Source organism: Channa argus, chromosome 15 (genome assembly GCF_033026475.1).
Source record: "Channa argus isolate prfri chromosome 15, Channa argus male v1.0, whole genome shotgun sequence".
NCBI classification, from domain to species: domain Eukaryota; kingdom Metazoa; phylum Chordata; class Actinopteri; order Anabantiformes; family Channidae; genus Channa; species Channa argus.
The window spans coordinates 14,362,435-14,377,421 of NC_090211.1; the positions used below are offsets into that span (position 1 = coordinate 14,362,435).

General features: G+C 37.6%; 3 protein-coding genes across 3 annotated transcripts; 1 reads left to right on the forward strand and 2 right to left on the reverse strand.

Annotated features, from left to right (window-relative positions):
* On the reverse strand, positions 1–3,064 carry anks4b (ankyrin repeat and sterile alpha motif domain containing 4B). The gene is made up of 2 exons (XM_067475915.1): positions 2,786–3,064; positions 1–1,556 (listed from the first exon to the last, which is right to left on the reverse strand). Exons 1-2 carry the CDS (start codon positions 2,944–2,946, stop codon positions 431–433), a joined length of 1,287 nt encoding a protein of 428 aa, XP_067332016.1. The 5' UTR covers positions 2,947–3,064; the 3' UTR covers positions 1–430.
* Positions 3,065–4,673: 1,609 nt separating this feature from the next.
* Positions 4,674–10,815, forward strand: slc25a17l (solute carrier family 25 member 17-like). Its single transcript, XM_067475917.1, has 9 exons — positions 4,674–5,060; positions 5,212–5,272; positions 5,849–5,915; positions 6,408–6,562; positions 7,114–7,230; positions 7,335–7,480; positions 7,742–7,837; positions 8,255–8,337; positions 8,422–10,815. Exons 1-9 carry the CDS (start codon positions 4,986–4,988, stop codon positions 8,567–8,569), a joined length of 948 nt encoding a protein of 315 aa, XP_067332018.1. The 5' UTR covers positions 4,674–4,985; the 3' UTR covers positions 8,570–10,815.
* An 8-nt stretch (positions 10,816–10,823) lies between these two features.
* dxo (decapping exoribonuclease) lies at positions 10,824–14,433 on the reverse strand. Its single transcript, XM_067475916.1, has 7 exons — positions 14,212–14,433; positions 13,247–13,686; positions 12,491–12,717; positions 11,761–11,980; positions 11,547–11,682; positions 11,266–11,360; positions 10,824–11,147 (listed from the first exon to the last, which is right to left on the reverse strand). The coding sequence occupies exons 2-7, from the start codon at positions 13,678–13,680 to the stop codon at positions 11,033–11,035; spliced, it is 1,227 nt and encodes a 408-aa protein (XP_067332017.1). The 5' UTR covers positions 13,681–13,686; positions 14,212–14,433; the 3' UTR covers positions 10,824–11,032.
* Between the last annotated feature and the right edge of the window lie 554 nt (positions 14,434–14,987).

A 14,987-nucleotide genomic window follows, 5' to 3' on the forward strand; every position in this document is an offset into this window, starting at 1 on the left:
CAGATAAGTTGTATATTATTAATTTTAAGCAACAGTTTGACTACAATTATAAGCCCAGCACTTTCTGTTAGCCTAACCTTAACCCTAATCTAATCCTAAACTGTAATGACTTGGAGGTTGACACAATGTAACCAAGTAAATAAATCTATGCCTCCACAATACAAGAAAATAAACACATGCAGAAATTGGAACATTATTTTGCATGTTTAATGATGTCAACATAAAATAAAACATTCAACAGCACTTCTGCAACAAAACTTCTCTTGTTTATGTCCATGCTGATATTATGGATTTATAATTATGTGAGTTTATCTTGGGTTTTCTACATGATTTTTGTTTTGGACAGAAAATCTGACTGTTGTCCCCTTTTAAAAAAGACAAACTTTAAGTTTAAAAACCGTTATAAATCAGTTGTTTATCTTTTATTGAATCACAAACAACTGTCCTTTATGATGCCAGGAGTCTCCAGTGCAGTCTTTCTTCTGGCAACAGCTTCCAGGATCTTCTTCCTGGGTCCCAGCTGGATGCGAATACCCTTTAGGTCTTCATCAGAGCAAAGCATGAGCGCCTCCAGATCCAGGTGCTCTCTGTTGAAAGCAAGGGTGAATTCTGGCAAAGAGATAGCAGAGAGGAATGCATCCAAGGGAGAGGTTTCCTCATCTTCATCATCATCCAGGCCCAAATCTTCCTGTTCCCAGGGCAGGTCAGAGTCGTCAGTTCCCTCAAAGCCAACAGCATCTTCCTCTGCCTCCAACAGCTCGTTCTGAACAAGGTAGCTGAGACTCTCATTGTTCCCACTGGGAGCATAATCTGACTCAAGACCCATCTTCCTCATGAAAGTAAGACCTCCAAGACCAGGCCGTATGAAGATGGACTGTTTGCCCTGGCCTGGTTCATCGCTATCATCATCTTCAAAGCCTGCAATTGCTTCTCCATCTAGCAGATCCTCGTCCTGCTCATTAAAAACATCCAGGAACCCTGGCGTCTCAGATGCCTCATTTTCTGTTTTGACAAAAATAACGTTTCCTGATCCCTGCACTGTGCCTTTGTCTTTCTTCCCAAGCTTCTTCTGAAGTGTGCCTTTGACCCTGGCTGTAAGAGAGCCAGTTTTCTCAGCAGCAATAAGCTTGGAGAACTGCTCATTGACACCAGATATGGTACCACCATTTGAGACAGAGGATGCGATGCTTGCTTCCGATACAGAGCCAGCATTGCCTGGTCCACGATACATTTTATCCATCTTGCTCTGGTGTTTCTTTTTCACTTTCTCACAGAGTTTCACACGTTTTTCAGCTTCTTTCATTGCTTCCTTTTTTAGATTGGCAACCTTCTTTGGATTTTGGATGGTCTGCTGTGAGGCAGCAGCATCTAGGAAGCGCACACAGTCCATGCGGTCACGAGAAGCAGCAACATCCATGGCTGTGTGGAATTCATTGTCCAGTGCAAATAGGTTTGCCCCAAAGTTTACTAGAAAGCTGAGAATGTGCATGTGGCCATTGGCTGCAGCATGGTGCAGTGGTGTGTTTCCCCATATGTCACTCCTGTTGGGGTCTCCTCTGTATAATACAAAAAAGATAAATATGATTTGCAACAATCGATTATTTGCAATAATCTGTCACAATTGTTTTGCTACTCTCTATTATTGCTTGAAATATGTACCTATGAATTACAATTCATAGGGTTTTGTAATGCAAAGTCCTAAGGCATAAAGAAATATTTTGCTGGATAAAGAGATTTCATATATTAATTTATGGGTATGTTTTGTTAGTTTGATGTATTCAGAATATAAAACCATACCAGTCTGAGGGACAGCATGATAAAATTTGTGTTTGTTTTTAGCATGGCCTCATAATCCTGCCACACATAAAATTAAACAATCTGATATACATTCAAAACTAGCTTAATGCAAGCTAGAACAAATAAATACACTCAAATGCAACAAAACAGATTGAATTAAATAAATAAATAAACCTGTCTATGAATTAAACTTAGATTTCTGCATCAGTTGACTTGATGCCTATAGAATCAGGTATTAGCAGAGTACTTGAACGTTTGTAACTTAAGAACATTTTAGAACTTTAGGTTTTGCTCTTTGATTACTGACTATACTTCTGTCACTTCTGACCAGCTGAAGATAATAGGTAAGCTATTAGGGCTAAAAGTCCTCTAGTGCTTTTCATCGTTGTCATAGCCATAAAAGTTTCAATTACTGTAATACAGGAACAAGTATAGTCATAAATCCCACCTCATGATGTTTATGACCAAAGCTTTGGCTTTCAGTTCTGGTCTGGAATGTGATTAACCCTATGGAATAACTTCTAAACATCTTTTCTGAGACTCATAGGGAAACATATTTCAGTGAAAACGTTGTGCTAGATTTTAGCCTGTCTTTTGTTGCTCTGAAAAGCGGATGAAGGTGGGGGTGGTGGGAATAGATAAAGGGCTCTTTTGTTTTACAAGATGGCTTTGGCTGATGAACCATTTGGCCAGGATCATGGCAGAGAATGAGAATTAAATTTTAGCTCAGTGTGTTACTGTGGACAACATGTGAACACCAGCATTTGTTGTTAAAACCCAGATGAACAATATATATTGCTCTACTATATTGTAGTTAATTGTTTTCATTTTACATAAAATATAACTTTATTGGTCGTAAAGGGACATAAAAATATTTTGTAAGTTAAATTAAAGTAATAGTTAGAAAGAAATGACTCACTATGGCCACAGGTTTTTTGAGTGTGTAGACTATGTCATATAAAGCACATTTAAAAGGAATATATCTTACTCTCTGCTGCATATGAGCTGAAGAGCATCCACATGTCCATGAAAAGCAGCCAGTAAGGTGGGTGTCATGCCATCTTCATCAGCAGTGTTCAGGTCCTTCCTTGTGGCCTCCTTTAAAAGGTCCAAGTAGCCATCAGCCGCTGCTTTGTGGTACCTAGTCATTTCTTTAAAGAACAGAAAAGGTCCAAACAGATCTGTCAGTTTGTTTCACTTTCCTCCTCTCTTCTGTCAGATCCACAGACTGACCTGTTAGCAGGCCGGAACAAACAAAGTGATCACTGGGCGTCAACGTGTCAGCAGCTCAGGCCCATAAAACAATGGCAAAGTCCAGCTCCCTGTTACCACTCGCATAATTTCAAGATCATCATCAGTCACAGTGAGATACATTTGAATAATTATTTCTATTATTTAATTGCCTTGTGGATGAATCAATCAACTAGTAATTTAATATTAAGATTGTTTGACTGTTTCTTTAATGTTCTTCATATGTTTTATGTAAAATTGTACTTTTTTTGACTTTTCATAAATGCAGCAGTACAACATCTACATGTCACTGTGTATAAAAAGTAGAGCATCTAATCTCGTAATAATAATAATACTTCAGAAAAGTTTTAAAAACTCTACAAAACTCTGCTGCATGCAAATGTACTTTGTTACTCACTGGTTAGAAACAAAGGTTACATAACTTATATTACAGGCCATCTGCACAATTCCCTAAAGGTACAGCAAACTCTTAGGAAATTCTGGTTGGCCAGTGTTCTTGAAGTCTTTGGTGAAACCTTTCCCACACAGGCTTGATGGGATTCAGACCTGGTGATTGAGCCATCAGTGAAAGTGTTCCGGGAGCTACTTTCATCTCTATATAATTCTTACACAAGAGAAGAATGCTTACGATCATGTTGCAAAGTAAATTATTCCCAGTCAGTAATTGCTTAGAGGGAATGGTGTGCCTTTTAAGTATAGACTGGTATCCATGCTGATTAAGGATGCCTTTCACATGATGCAGATTGCCCACTCTCCCAGTGTGAAAGCATCCCCAGATCATCATGTTTTCACCTTCACTGATAGTGTTAGGCAGCCATCTGTCATCTTTTCATGAGCTCTGCATCTAACATATGTTCGTAATTTCAGTCCAAACACCTCAAACATTGATTCATCAGTCCACACGACCTTATTCCAGTTATCTAAAGTCTACTGCGTGTGTATCTTAGTCCACTGCAAGCTTTTTCTATGATCTGCCAACTGTAGTCAGTTTCTCTTTCTTGTTTTATGCAGCCAATTTAGGAGCATTGAGGCACATGTTTCTCAAGGAGGACAGTCGCAAGTACATGTCTTTTTGGGCAGTGCACTTGGCTCATCCACTGCATTTTCTGTCCTGATTTGATCCAGTTGCACCTTGTCTCGGGAGACACCTATGTGCCCCTTTTAAAGAAATATTTAATTTCTTGGCTATGTCTCATAGAGAATATAGATTTGTTTGGCCACTTAGATTATTGGTTTACAGGAGATGAACTTATTTTGGGATGTTTTACATGTTGTATCACCAAGGAGGGAAATAAATGATAAATTTGCATTTGAAATTCTAGTAGAATTCCATGGATTTTAGCAGTTATTGCTGAAAGTAAAGTTTAACACGCAAATTTAATAGTTTAATTAAAAAGGAATTGTTTTTCATCTTTGTGACACAGTTTACAATTTTAATCAAGAATGTAAAACCAGCAAAAGAGAAATACAAATGTGTTTCCAAACGTTGTATTGCATGTGTGTGTGAGAGTATGCCTGCGTATTATTATTTTTTTAGATATATTTATTTATTCAGTTATTTTGCCCTCTTTTTTTCTTTTCTTCACATGTCCTGAAGGTGGCTGTAGTGCATCTTTAGGGCCAGTTTTAATGCTAACAGAACAGAAGAAGAAAACCAGGAAGAAAAGTCAATAGAATAAAAGAAGAAGAAGTAGTTACTCCCAGATCAACCAATGAATGGAGAGTGGGAGGTAACGTTGCTTGACAGTTTTTTGTTGCTTCCTCTTTCTGGTCCCTTTGAGCTTACAAACAGAATGGAATTGTAGTAGAATATTTATCAAACTCCTCAACCATTTCCACCACGAGAAAAACCAGAACGACCACTAGCTCTCTTTCTCTCGGGTCGCTCCGCTGTTACATCCCGGTGTTTTGTGGTCGGGCCGGGACAAGCTGCAGAGATGTCTCACAACGGTGGCTCGGCTGTCGGCCTTCTGTCGTACGAGACTCTGGTTCATGCTGTGGCTGGTGCAATGGTGAGCGGAGATAAAGTAGAAGTAAAAGATCTTAGCAATAGCTTAATGGCAAGTGTGTGCTTTTAATGTCTGTGGCGTAGAATGGAGAGTGGAAACCCAGGTTTAAATGTCACTATCGCTCAGTAATGTTACACAATGTTTTGTGTTGTAGGGCAGCGTTACAGCTATGACAGTCTTCTTTCCTTTGGACACGGCCAAAAGCAGACTGCAGGGTGAGTTTAAAGCTGGTTTAATGAGTTTGGATCTGCAGTCCACATGCAGCATCTAGGACTAGGAAGCATTTAAACATTTCTTCAGGTTTATATTGTTTAAATCAGCAACAGCTACGAAAACAATGAAAACTGTTAATTGAATTGAATAATTATAAAATGTTTTTAGTCAGACAAACCAAGCCGAACCAATCTGAATTTCGTAATTGTAACCCACTATGGTTGAGGCTAGTAAACATTCTTTTGTTTTAACTCTTAAAAACTGTTTTTATTTATTGATTATTTTGTTGTAAAGTCTTGAACTGAAAGCATAACTTTATTAATTTTTTTACATTAATTGTTGTTTTGAGAATCCACATACAAACACTAAATACAGCAATGACTTGCCTCTACTCCCAATAACTGAAGTGATACTTCAAGATGAGGCATTTCCAGGGATTTTGGTCCAGTCCTGAGGAAGCCCTTCCTGAGTAACACAAAAAAGTTTTAACCTGTAAACTGATTTTGGAATGATCCTGTATCATTCACCAAGTTCAGACTTGTTCATTGACTTATGCCACTCTTGTGTTTGACATCCAGTGGATGAGAAGCGGAGGTCTAAATCTACCCCTGTCATCCTGGCTGAGATTGCAAAGGAAGAAGGCTTGTGAGTACAGTTTTGTGCCATATAATAACAGAACCTGTTGCAGTAAATTTGTACCAGCTTGTGGCTTATTTTGTTCTTTTCTTCCAGTCTTATATTTATTTGAACAATTAAGAGAAGCACTGGGAAGCATAACTCATGTAAACACTTGATTAAAAATTCTGCTTTAGGTGTAATTCCACTTAAAAAAAAGATCAGTAATTTTTTTTTTTCAATCAAAAATGCCTAAAATTCTCCAGGTTCAGCTTTTTCAATATGAGTATGTGTTGGTTTCAAAGACATCTGTACAAATTAACGTAATATCTTGTGCTGAAATGCTAATCAGACCAATCCAGTTTCAATAGAAACACGTTTTTTCTGATCAATGGATCAGCCAAGAAAATCAATAGAGAAAATGATTGTCAATTAATATTGCCGGCTCAGTTGTGTTTAACCTTGACATAGTCACATGGTTGGACATTTACTTTTTAAATGACTCTCCACCACCTCTCCCAGTCAGTCTCTGTACAGAGGCTGGTTCCCAGTCATCTCAAGCCTCTGCTGCTCCAACTTTGTCTACTTCTACACGTTCAATACGCTGAAGAAGATGACAGCTTCTGGTCGGGGCAAGTCCAGGCCTGGCAAAGACCTGCTCATGGGCATCGCATCAGGTACACTCATGTACAGTTAAACTAATATTTGTTTCTAACCCTGATGAAAACTGTTGAGTACTGAAGGTGCCCCTTTTGACTAGAATGTGTTGTTGAGGTGTTTTTTCCAAAGAAATTTGCAAATTTGCTTTTTTTATTATTAATAATTTTTTAAAACATTTATCGGCATTGTTTAAATTATGGTAAATATCAATAAATATTTTTATTATGGATACATTTATGAATGATTTGTTTGATAAATGTACGAGTTGTTTGATCAAAATCTAAGAACATTTAAAACTAGATTGATTAATTATCCAGGGTCTTAGGTAATATTTTCAGATGTCTTTTTCTATGCCAGACAAACAGTCCAAAACTCAAAGAAATTCATGTAACAGTAATATAAAAGAAGAAACACAGATGGCAAACAGAGAAAAAAAAATGTCCAAAACAGTTAATCAGTTATTGGAGTAGTTAACAGACAATGTGCATTTAAGTAATAAAACAGACAAAACTCAACAAGATGCCTTTAAATATGATTCAGTCAAACTAAACATCTGATATCCATGCAGGGGTGGTGAATGTACTCCTGACCACTCCCATGTGGGTGGTCAACACTCGATTAAAGCTGCAGGGGGCCAAGTTCAGAAACGAAGACCTCCAGCAGACCCAGTACAAGGGCATATTTGGTCTGTGTGATGTATATCTGCAGTATGATTTAACACAATAACACTTCAGACATTTTTTTTTTTCTGTTCCTGCTCAGTTGTAAAACTCTCCTTTTCCTTAATAGATGCTTTTTCACAGATCATAGCCAATGAGGGAGTAGGAAGTCTGTGGAATGGCACTCTGCCCTCTCTTATCCTCGTCCTCAACCCGGCTGTACAGTTCATGTTTTATGAGGCCATGAAGAGGAAGGCAGGAAAGGGAGGGAAGAAGGTGAGAGGACACATGCATTATTGAAATGTTATGTTTTTGATCTGCCAATCGTATTTGCTTTGTGACTAGGTTTACTTGCTTTTTGTTTTTTTTTGTTTTTTTACAAGATGTGCACAGATATCACACTGAAATTATGAGTTAAATTATTAAGTGTTATTAAATGTTTTACACATTAGCATCCGAGTTACATCTTGAACTTTTAGTATGCAGTTATTGAAATCATTGGCTATGTGTAGGCTAAATCTTTACCTCCTACCACAGATTACCTCGGCAGAGATTTTTTTCATTGGAGCCATTGCTAAGGCGATTGCAACGACAGCGACATATCCTCTTCAGACAGTTCAGGCCATTCTGAGGGTAAATATTATATTATATTATATATTATGCATTATTCATTTTCTGTCAGGTATTAGCCATTAACAGAGCATGTAACTGGTGATATTCTGTATTGCTCTCATGTTGACAAATCTTACCTATATAAAAAAAAAAAAAAACATTTTATCCAAAACTATTTAAAAACATCAATAAGCCTCAATTTAGCACTTGGTGAAGTTGTGCCAGACAACTGTTTCTCAGGCTCTATTTATTTTCAGCTTTGTGGTAAGAATGCGTTTTCTTGTGAATGGAAGGATCCTTACAAGAAACCTTAATGAAGCCTGTATCATACACTGTGCAGATGTTAGTGGCACAGAATATCGGCAAACTCTCTTGACAATCCCTGTTACCGAACAGTGCTGACAGTAACCAAACTATCAAAATCGCTTTTCTCACCAGTTTGGCCAGTACAAAGGGGATGGCAAAGGTGGTGTGATTGGGAGCCTCTCAAACATATTTAACCTGCTAATGGACCGAATCAAGTGAGAGCAGAACACAACCGCAAATGCATACTGTAAATATTTGTTGATAAATGATCATTAATACGTATGTTCTCTTGATTTCAGGAAGAATGGTGTCTTTGGTTTGTACAAAGGCTTAGAGGCCAAGCTGCTACAGACGGTACTGACAGCTGCCCTCATGTTTGTTGTGTATGAGAAGATCACTACTGCTACCTTTAAAGTCATGGGCCTTAACAAGAAACTGAAGCACTGAAGACACTTTTATTTGATTACAGTACTGCGTTAGCTCACTAATCGTCAGTAGGTTTTTGTTAATGCCAGTATTTGTATCGGTCACATAAACGGTGCCACAGATTCCGACACTGACCCAAATTATATATGATATCCAGAGCTGGGTGTAATGGCCAGCACTTACTCTTTTTAACTTTTAATTGATTCTTTCCAATTATGCTGATCTTGAATTTCTCTATTGGTGAATTTATTTTAAAATGTGACCTTACAGGAAGTGATAGGTTTACATACAAAATTTGTCAAATGCATTACTACTCAAAAAGCTTATGTGAATGTATTTGATTTATCTACCACAAATTTATTTGCTCAAAAAGACGTCATTACCTTTAGATTCACCTGCATATACCTAAATGTTTTATCTAAACACAAAGATGCGGAAAATAACAACTTGGCTTGGATTTTAGGATTACTTTGGAAAATATGTTCTCATGTACAGGAAAGTTTGTGATTTGAGAAAATGTTTATTTGCTTTATTTCCAAGAGTTACATGAGAAGATTGACACCAGCAGTTCTTGTCGTTGCACTAAAATAAATCCACGACTGGGCGCAGTAGGAAACGGTAGAGGAGCTTGGAAAGCAGAAGCAGCATCATTTTTTGTTTGTCAGATGATGAAATCATTACATATGAAGTGCATTAAGCAGTATCCTGCTTACTGCCCGATGATGATATCAATCTGTGTTCATTTATAGTAATGTGTGGAAAATCTTTAACAATATTGGGAGTATTTTCAGTAGCTTTATTTTTCATATCACTTACAAATTTAGAAATGATTGGTCGATTTGTTACCCTCAGAGAAAGACGGGCTTGCTGTTTTTCTACTGTCTTTAGTCTTTGTGCTAAGAGGAGTTAGCTGGTGTAAATGGTATCAGTATTTTAATTGTCATTTTGGTTAGAAAGCAAATAGACACGTTTCCCAAAGTAATTTCTCTAACATTAGGGGTTTGCTACAAACATTGAGACCCACAAGGTACCTATGTAGGAGTTGCCTTGATGTAAGCAACTGGACATTTTTCATACTCTTACATTTTTACCATGACCAGAAACCTCGTGAATTTTTGTAATGTGCTAACTTAAGATGTCATTATTACATATGAGCATATGCAGTAGGCTAAAAATACTCTGGCAATTCCAGAGTAAAACTTACATGTGTACAAATCCTATAGTAAGTGCCAAGTGCCTCTGAATAATATAAAGTTTGAGCCGTACTATTAACCGATGTAGTAGGTGCTGTAATGACTTGATTCACACAAACCCGTGATGCACTGACTTACTGTATCTGTCTAAGTTTTTCATGATTGTATTGGTCAGTATGAACATGCAGCTGTCTTCCAATATCTTTGTCACTGTTCTGTTTAATAGTGGAAATATTCAGTATTTGTTTTAGGTGAAGGGAAGTTTCAACTGCCTTTCACTTTATAACATTTTAAAATACATTTGTTCTGTCGCTGTTTAATTGATCATTGTACATGTGCATTTACAAGCGGTGTTGCCTTCAACACTGCATTACAACTTTACATTTTAGGGTCACAGACTTTTCTAGTTTGTGGAATAAATCAGTGCCAGTACCTTTCAGTTTACCAAAAACAGTAAATGGCACATTTACCAGATTTGAGCTCTCTTTTAAGTTAGCGCTCCCGCGTGACGTGTTGAATGTTCAGACCTTTTGGAAACTCATAATCCTGCTGGCCTCAGGTTTGTGTATACCAGTGGACTATTAGCATAAATGCATTGTAACCTTCCCTTCCCTCTGTTTGAACCTTGGTTTCACAGGTAGTCATCTAGTTGTTGGCAGAAAAAAAGATTTTTAAAAATTGTGAGATAAGTCCACTGACACAGGAAATGGAGACTACCAGAAAATAAAATGGCTAAATGCGAGGATAGCAGGTGTGTTATAAAGCCGAAAAACATCAACAATAGAAGGACCAAAGGAGCTTCAAGCTAAAAATGTGTTTATATCTGGTGAATGTATCACTGTTGAAGAAAACACACATTTCAACAGAATGTACCATGTTTCTGAATAACTGGGTATTAATTACTGTTTTCTCTCTCAAATTGTGTAAATGGTTTACATGAACAGAATTTGTAACTACTGATGCAATCCATTTTTGAAATTTTCTTCATCTTTTGTTTAAATTAACACAGCACTATTTCTTTTTTTAAATTATTGTCATAAGCAGATAACATTAAAGTTTCAGAAACATAATGGATACCAAACTGTAGTTATGGTTTTATTTAAACGTGACAAATAGAAAACAGTGGTTCAGTTTCAAATGATGATTTAAAAAAAAAAAAACTGTCCAAAGTGATTAAAATCAACATTTGTTTTGTGCAAACGTCAATTGGTAAAGAATCCTCATACTAAGGTATAATGACTGTCTCAGATGACTGTGCCTTCGCAGTAAATGAAGACTGATGGTGTGAGTCTTAACTTTTGCTCATCTGCTCGACATACCAGTGTGGCAGGAATGAATACTGAGAGTCCCTGTGGACAGAGTAGGTCACATCTCTGTGAGGCTCCCAGGAGAACAGGTACACCACACTGGAAGGGAAACAATAATGATTCAGCAACAGAGTGTCAATTAGGCATTGCATTCAACTATTTACCTATAACATAAAGGGACTATTTCTGTATAATTGTCTGTATAATTTTAACTCACTGTGGATTGTTTTCAGTAGCCACGTGCTTCACATAAGACAGGAAATCACAGCAAAAGTTCATACAGACTGTTGGTTTCCAGCAATTGTGTTCTTTCTATGAAGAGGGAAGCCAAAGGAGTACACACATGTATTTATTTTGCCATGCTTGTGTTTCTGTAAGGCTTTAAGTGGTGCTTTTAGCCAAGTGATAATACATTTGTTTAGCCAGTTAACATGGTAACATCAAAAGAATTTTCCATATGTCTTATGTGTAATGACATTACAATAGACTACACCGTACCTTGATGAGCTGTGACATCTTAGATATGTCAAAAGTCTCCACAGAAACAACTACTCCTTCGTGATCTCGAAAGCCTGCAACAACACGAGGGACTCCGGGGAGAAAAGACTGAGCCCACCATTTTAGCAATTTGAACCTGATAATTACAAAAATGAAAATAATTATGCAGCAAATAGCACTTTTTAAAAACAGTTATAATATTTTACTGTTCTACCTGTGGAAGTTGCTGCGCTGTTTGGGCGTGCAGATCTCTGCAGAGGTCTTCAGCTCGACATAGCATGCGGGAGGAGCTGGAGCACTGGGGTCTTTATCCCGACAGTCCACTTCGCCAGAAAACAGAAGCCTGTGGTGTGCGAGTCGAGTCCGCACCACAGTGCAAAAGGCCTCATTAGTGTTAACGACTCCGCCTGGGTCAGGTAAACTGTGGACGTCATCTATGGACATGCATAAAAATTCAAGGGAACTAAATCAAGGGTGGGAGCTCACAATGATTAAAAGACATTTGACTAATAAGTCAAAATTAGCATGTACTTTACTCAAAAAATCATTTAAAAAAGTGAAAATAAAAGTCACTAATTTAACATGGTAAGTCAAGGGGTTAGAAGGGGGTATCCCCAGTATCACATAACTTTAATAAAGAAACTTTTAAATTTTACTTCGCATTCTTAATTTTTGACCTATGATCTAAATAGAAAAATAAAAACAAATTATATAATAATGTGATGACTTCGTATATGTCCTTATTTTGCAACACCACAAGTGCTTTTATTCATTTCACCTAGTGTTTTCTCTTGGGAAGAAAGCGAGTTCAGATACAGTATGAATTCAGACATCGCTACATCTTTAAATATCATAGAAGCTGTAAAATGTTGTAGTCAACGCTACGACTGATCAGTAATCAAGCTTTGAAAGAAAAATACTATCCGTCCTATAACTCTACCTACCTGCACATGTGTATTGCTCAAACTTGTATCCCCAGTACATCATCTCTTCATGCCTCTCAGTGCGGTTCATACGTTCTCTATAAGCAGCTTCTGTTTCCACTTCGCTGATGTAAAGTGTGTCTCTGAATTTGGTGACGGCAAGCAACCAGCCCTCCCGTGTCTCATAAGGAGTGGTCAGCAGCTTGGTCAGATGACCCCGCCACGTCACATAGTCCACATCTAAGGCACTGGATAAAGCAGAGGTGATCAAAGAATGTGTGTCTAAGAACACAGATGTGGCTGGAGGTGATTGGATAAGAAACTATAATTCATAAGAAAACTGAGGCTGTGTTGCTGTGTTTCCAGGGTACAACCTGGAAAGATCAGCAGTCTACTGCAGGGCTGCACATACAAACAGATGAGCATTCACATCTGCCTACAATTTAACGTTATTATTAACAGTTATTGGAATGTGGGAAGAAACAAAAATACCCTGATGAAACTGGGGGGGGGGGGGGGGGGGGGGTAATAGAAAACTCTGTAGTTTGGACTTGAGCCTGTTGCAGCTTATACTGCAGGCGGCTGACAGCAGCTCCTGAAACCAATCCAGATAATTTATTCTGAATCAAAAAAAGTGATATTACAATAATATAATGGCCGGGTGTTTTGTGGAATTAAGAAATCTGTCTGAATTTTTCCTGTTTCGCGACTTTGTGCTATTACTGTAAATATGTAAGGAGGAAAATACAAAATCAGTGAAATTACTGTGACATTTACCATGATGACGCAGTTGCGGCACTTGCATTTAGCTTTGATCTATTGGTTAAAATCCACTGTAGCATGTGGTCCAGTTTCTCCTTCACATTGTCATCTCTCTTTATAAATCGGTCCCTGTAGCCATCTCTCAGGTCAAAATTAGGATTTCTGTCAGGCTCCACATAGTATCTCATCTGTCTGCTGTCATTGAAGAATCTACGCTCAGAGTCAAGAGAAAAACATCCTACTTCAACGGGCTGTTTGTACAAAGGGAAGTCTCTCTCATAAAGCTCCTTCCTAGTGCTCAGACCCTGAGCAGCAAGGGGATTTTCCCAGGGATTTGGCCCAGAAGGTGGCTCACGGTGAGTTCTTCCACTGTCATCTCCTTTTCTTTTGTGTGCTGTCTTTTGCTTGTGGTAGCTGGACTTGGGGTTGTGGGACCTGGTGTAGTCCATTGCAGTCTACTGAAGAAAAACAGAAAAAGAAACAAGACAAATAGTAATAATAAAAAACTGCCCGGAGCAGTGGCTCGAACTAGTATTGCGCATGTCGTATTATGTACGTTTTTTATACTTCATAATGAACTAAGTCACGTGCATTTTAATACTTTAAAAGGGGAAGTAACTGTTCTATGATAATGTTATATAAACGTCACTCCGTTTTTGCTCTGACATTTATACTTTTTTAAAATACGATCAATAAATAAAATATATGTTATTTAACAAAAGACAAAAGACACAAAAGAACGAAGCCATCCGTGAAAATAAATATCTGCTGCGTGTGCATGTAAACGCAAATTCTTACAGTAACAGTATGTATATTTGTAATATCCATATGGTTTATATATAAGGCTGCTATGTGTAGTAATGCATTTGCAGCGTATCGTTATGTCGGTCACTTATATGTCCAAATGTGTGTATTTTAATGCTTGTTTCTCTTTATTATAAAAGCTGAATCACAGGTATATAAGTGAAAGCTTAACTTACCTCAGTCAGTAGACCCAACTAAATATCCAAACTAACGATTACAACATTTCTCACGGCATTAAATCTGTCGCATCAATGAACGTAACAGTGACGCCGTGTGTAAACGTCGCAGGATCTTTTCTGAACCAAACCCCAAGTGATACAAAGTGAGACAGGTATGACGTTAAATGTGTTAGCTTCGTTAGCGAGGTGGCTAACTAGCATTATAGCCTAAAGCGAAACTCTGAGTTACTTCCGGTGCCAGTTCCTCATCGGTTGGAGACATCACTGCTTCCTGTAATGCTGCAAACCACACTTTTTTTTTCAGTTGTAGTAATATTACGTTTTGTGATCCTTTGGAAATGTGTCTATTCCTATAGATTTTAGAATGACGCTTTTATTACTCAATCTTGATTGTGTCCTACTTTTTAAAAACGTGGCACTTTTTAAAATCTTTTAAAACAACTCCGAAAAGCTTGTAAAATAATACATGTATGTATTTAACTATTTGGACACATTTGGAGTGTTTGTTCTTTAACGCTTTTTTTTCAGTAAACCAGGAAAAACAATTTCTTCATTTCAGAGTGATGTGCGCTGTTGGAAGGGGCTGGTCATGGGCAGATGAGTCTTTACCTTTATCTTTGCCGAAAAGTTTTGAAGCTTCAAACAATCCAAAAAACACATCAGTCGCTAATTTGTATACTTTTATCTCATGTGTATGTAATAAAAGTCACATTGGATAGGATGTCACCAGTCACATTATCTTTCACCACATTACACGTTTCTCTGAACGAAAA

Coding starts and splice junctions, on each gene's coding strand:
- slc25a17l (XM_067475917.1), top strand. CDS start 4,986: ATGTCTCACAACGGTGGCTCGGCTGTCGGCCTTCTGTCGTACGAGACT. Junction 6,563..7,113: donor GCTCATGGGCATCGCATCAG/GTACACTCATGT, acceptor ATATCCATGCAG/GGGTGGTGAATGTACTCCTG. Junction 8,338..8,421: donor CTGCTAATGGACCGAATCAA/GTGAGAGCAGAA, acceptor TCTTGATTTCAG/GAAGAATGGTGTCTTTGGTT.
- dxo (XM_067475916.1), bottom strand. CDS start 13,680: ATGGACTACACCAGGTCCCACAACCCCAAGTCCAGCTACCACAAGCAA. Junction 11,683..11,760: donor CAGCGCAGCAACTTCCACAG/GTAGAACAGTAA, acceptor TGTAATTATCAG/GTTCAAATTGCTAAAATGGT. Junction 11,361..11,546: donor AGATGTCACAGCTCATCAAG/GTACGGTGTAGT, acceptor CCCTCTTCATAG/AAAGAACACAATTGCTGGAA.
- anks4b (XM_067475915.1), bottom strand. CDS start 2,946: ATGACTAGGTACCACAAAGCAGCGGCTGATGGCTACTTGGACCTTTTA. Junction 1,557..2,785: donor CAGCTCATATGCAGCAGAGA/GTAAGATATATT, acceptor TGTATTATACAG/AGGAGACCCCAACAGGAGTG.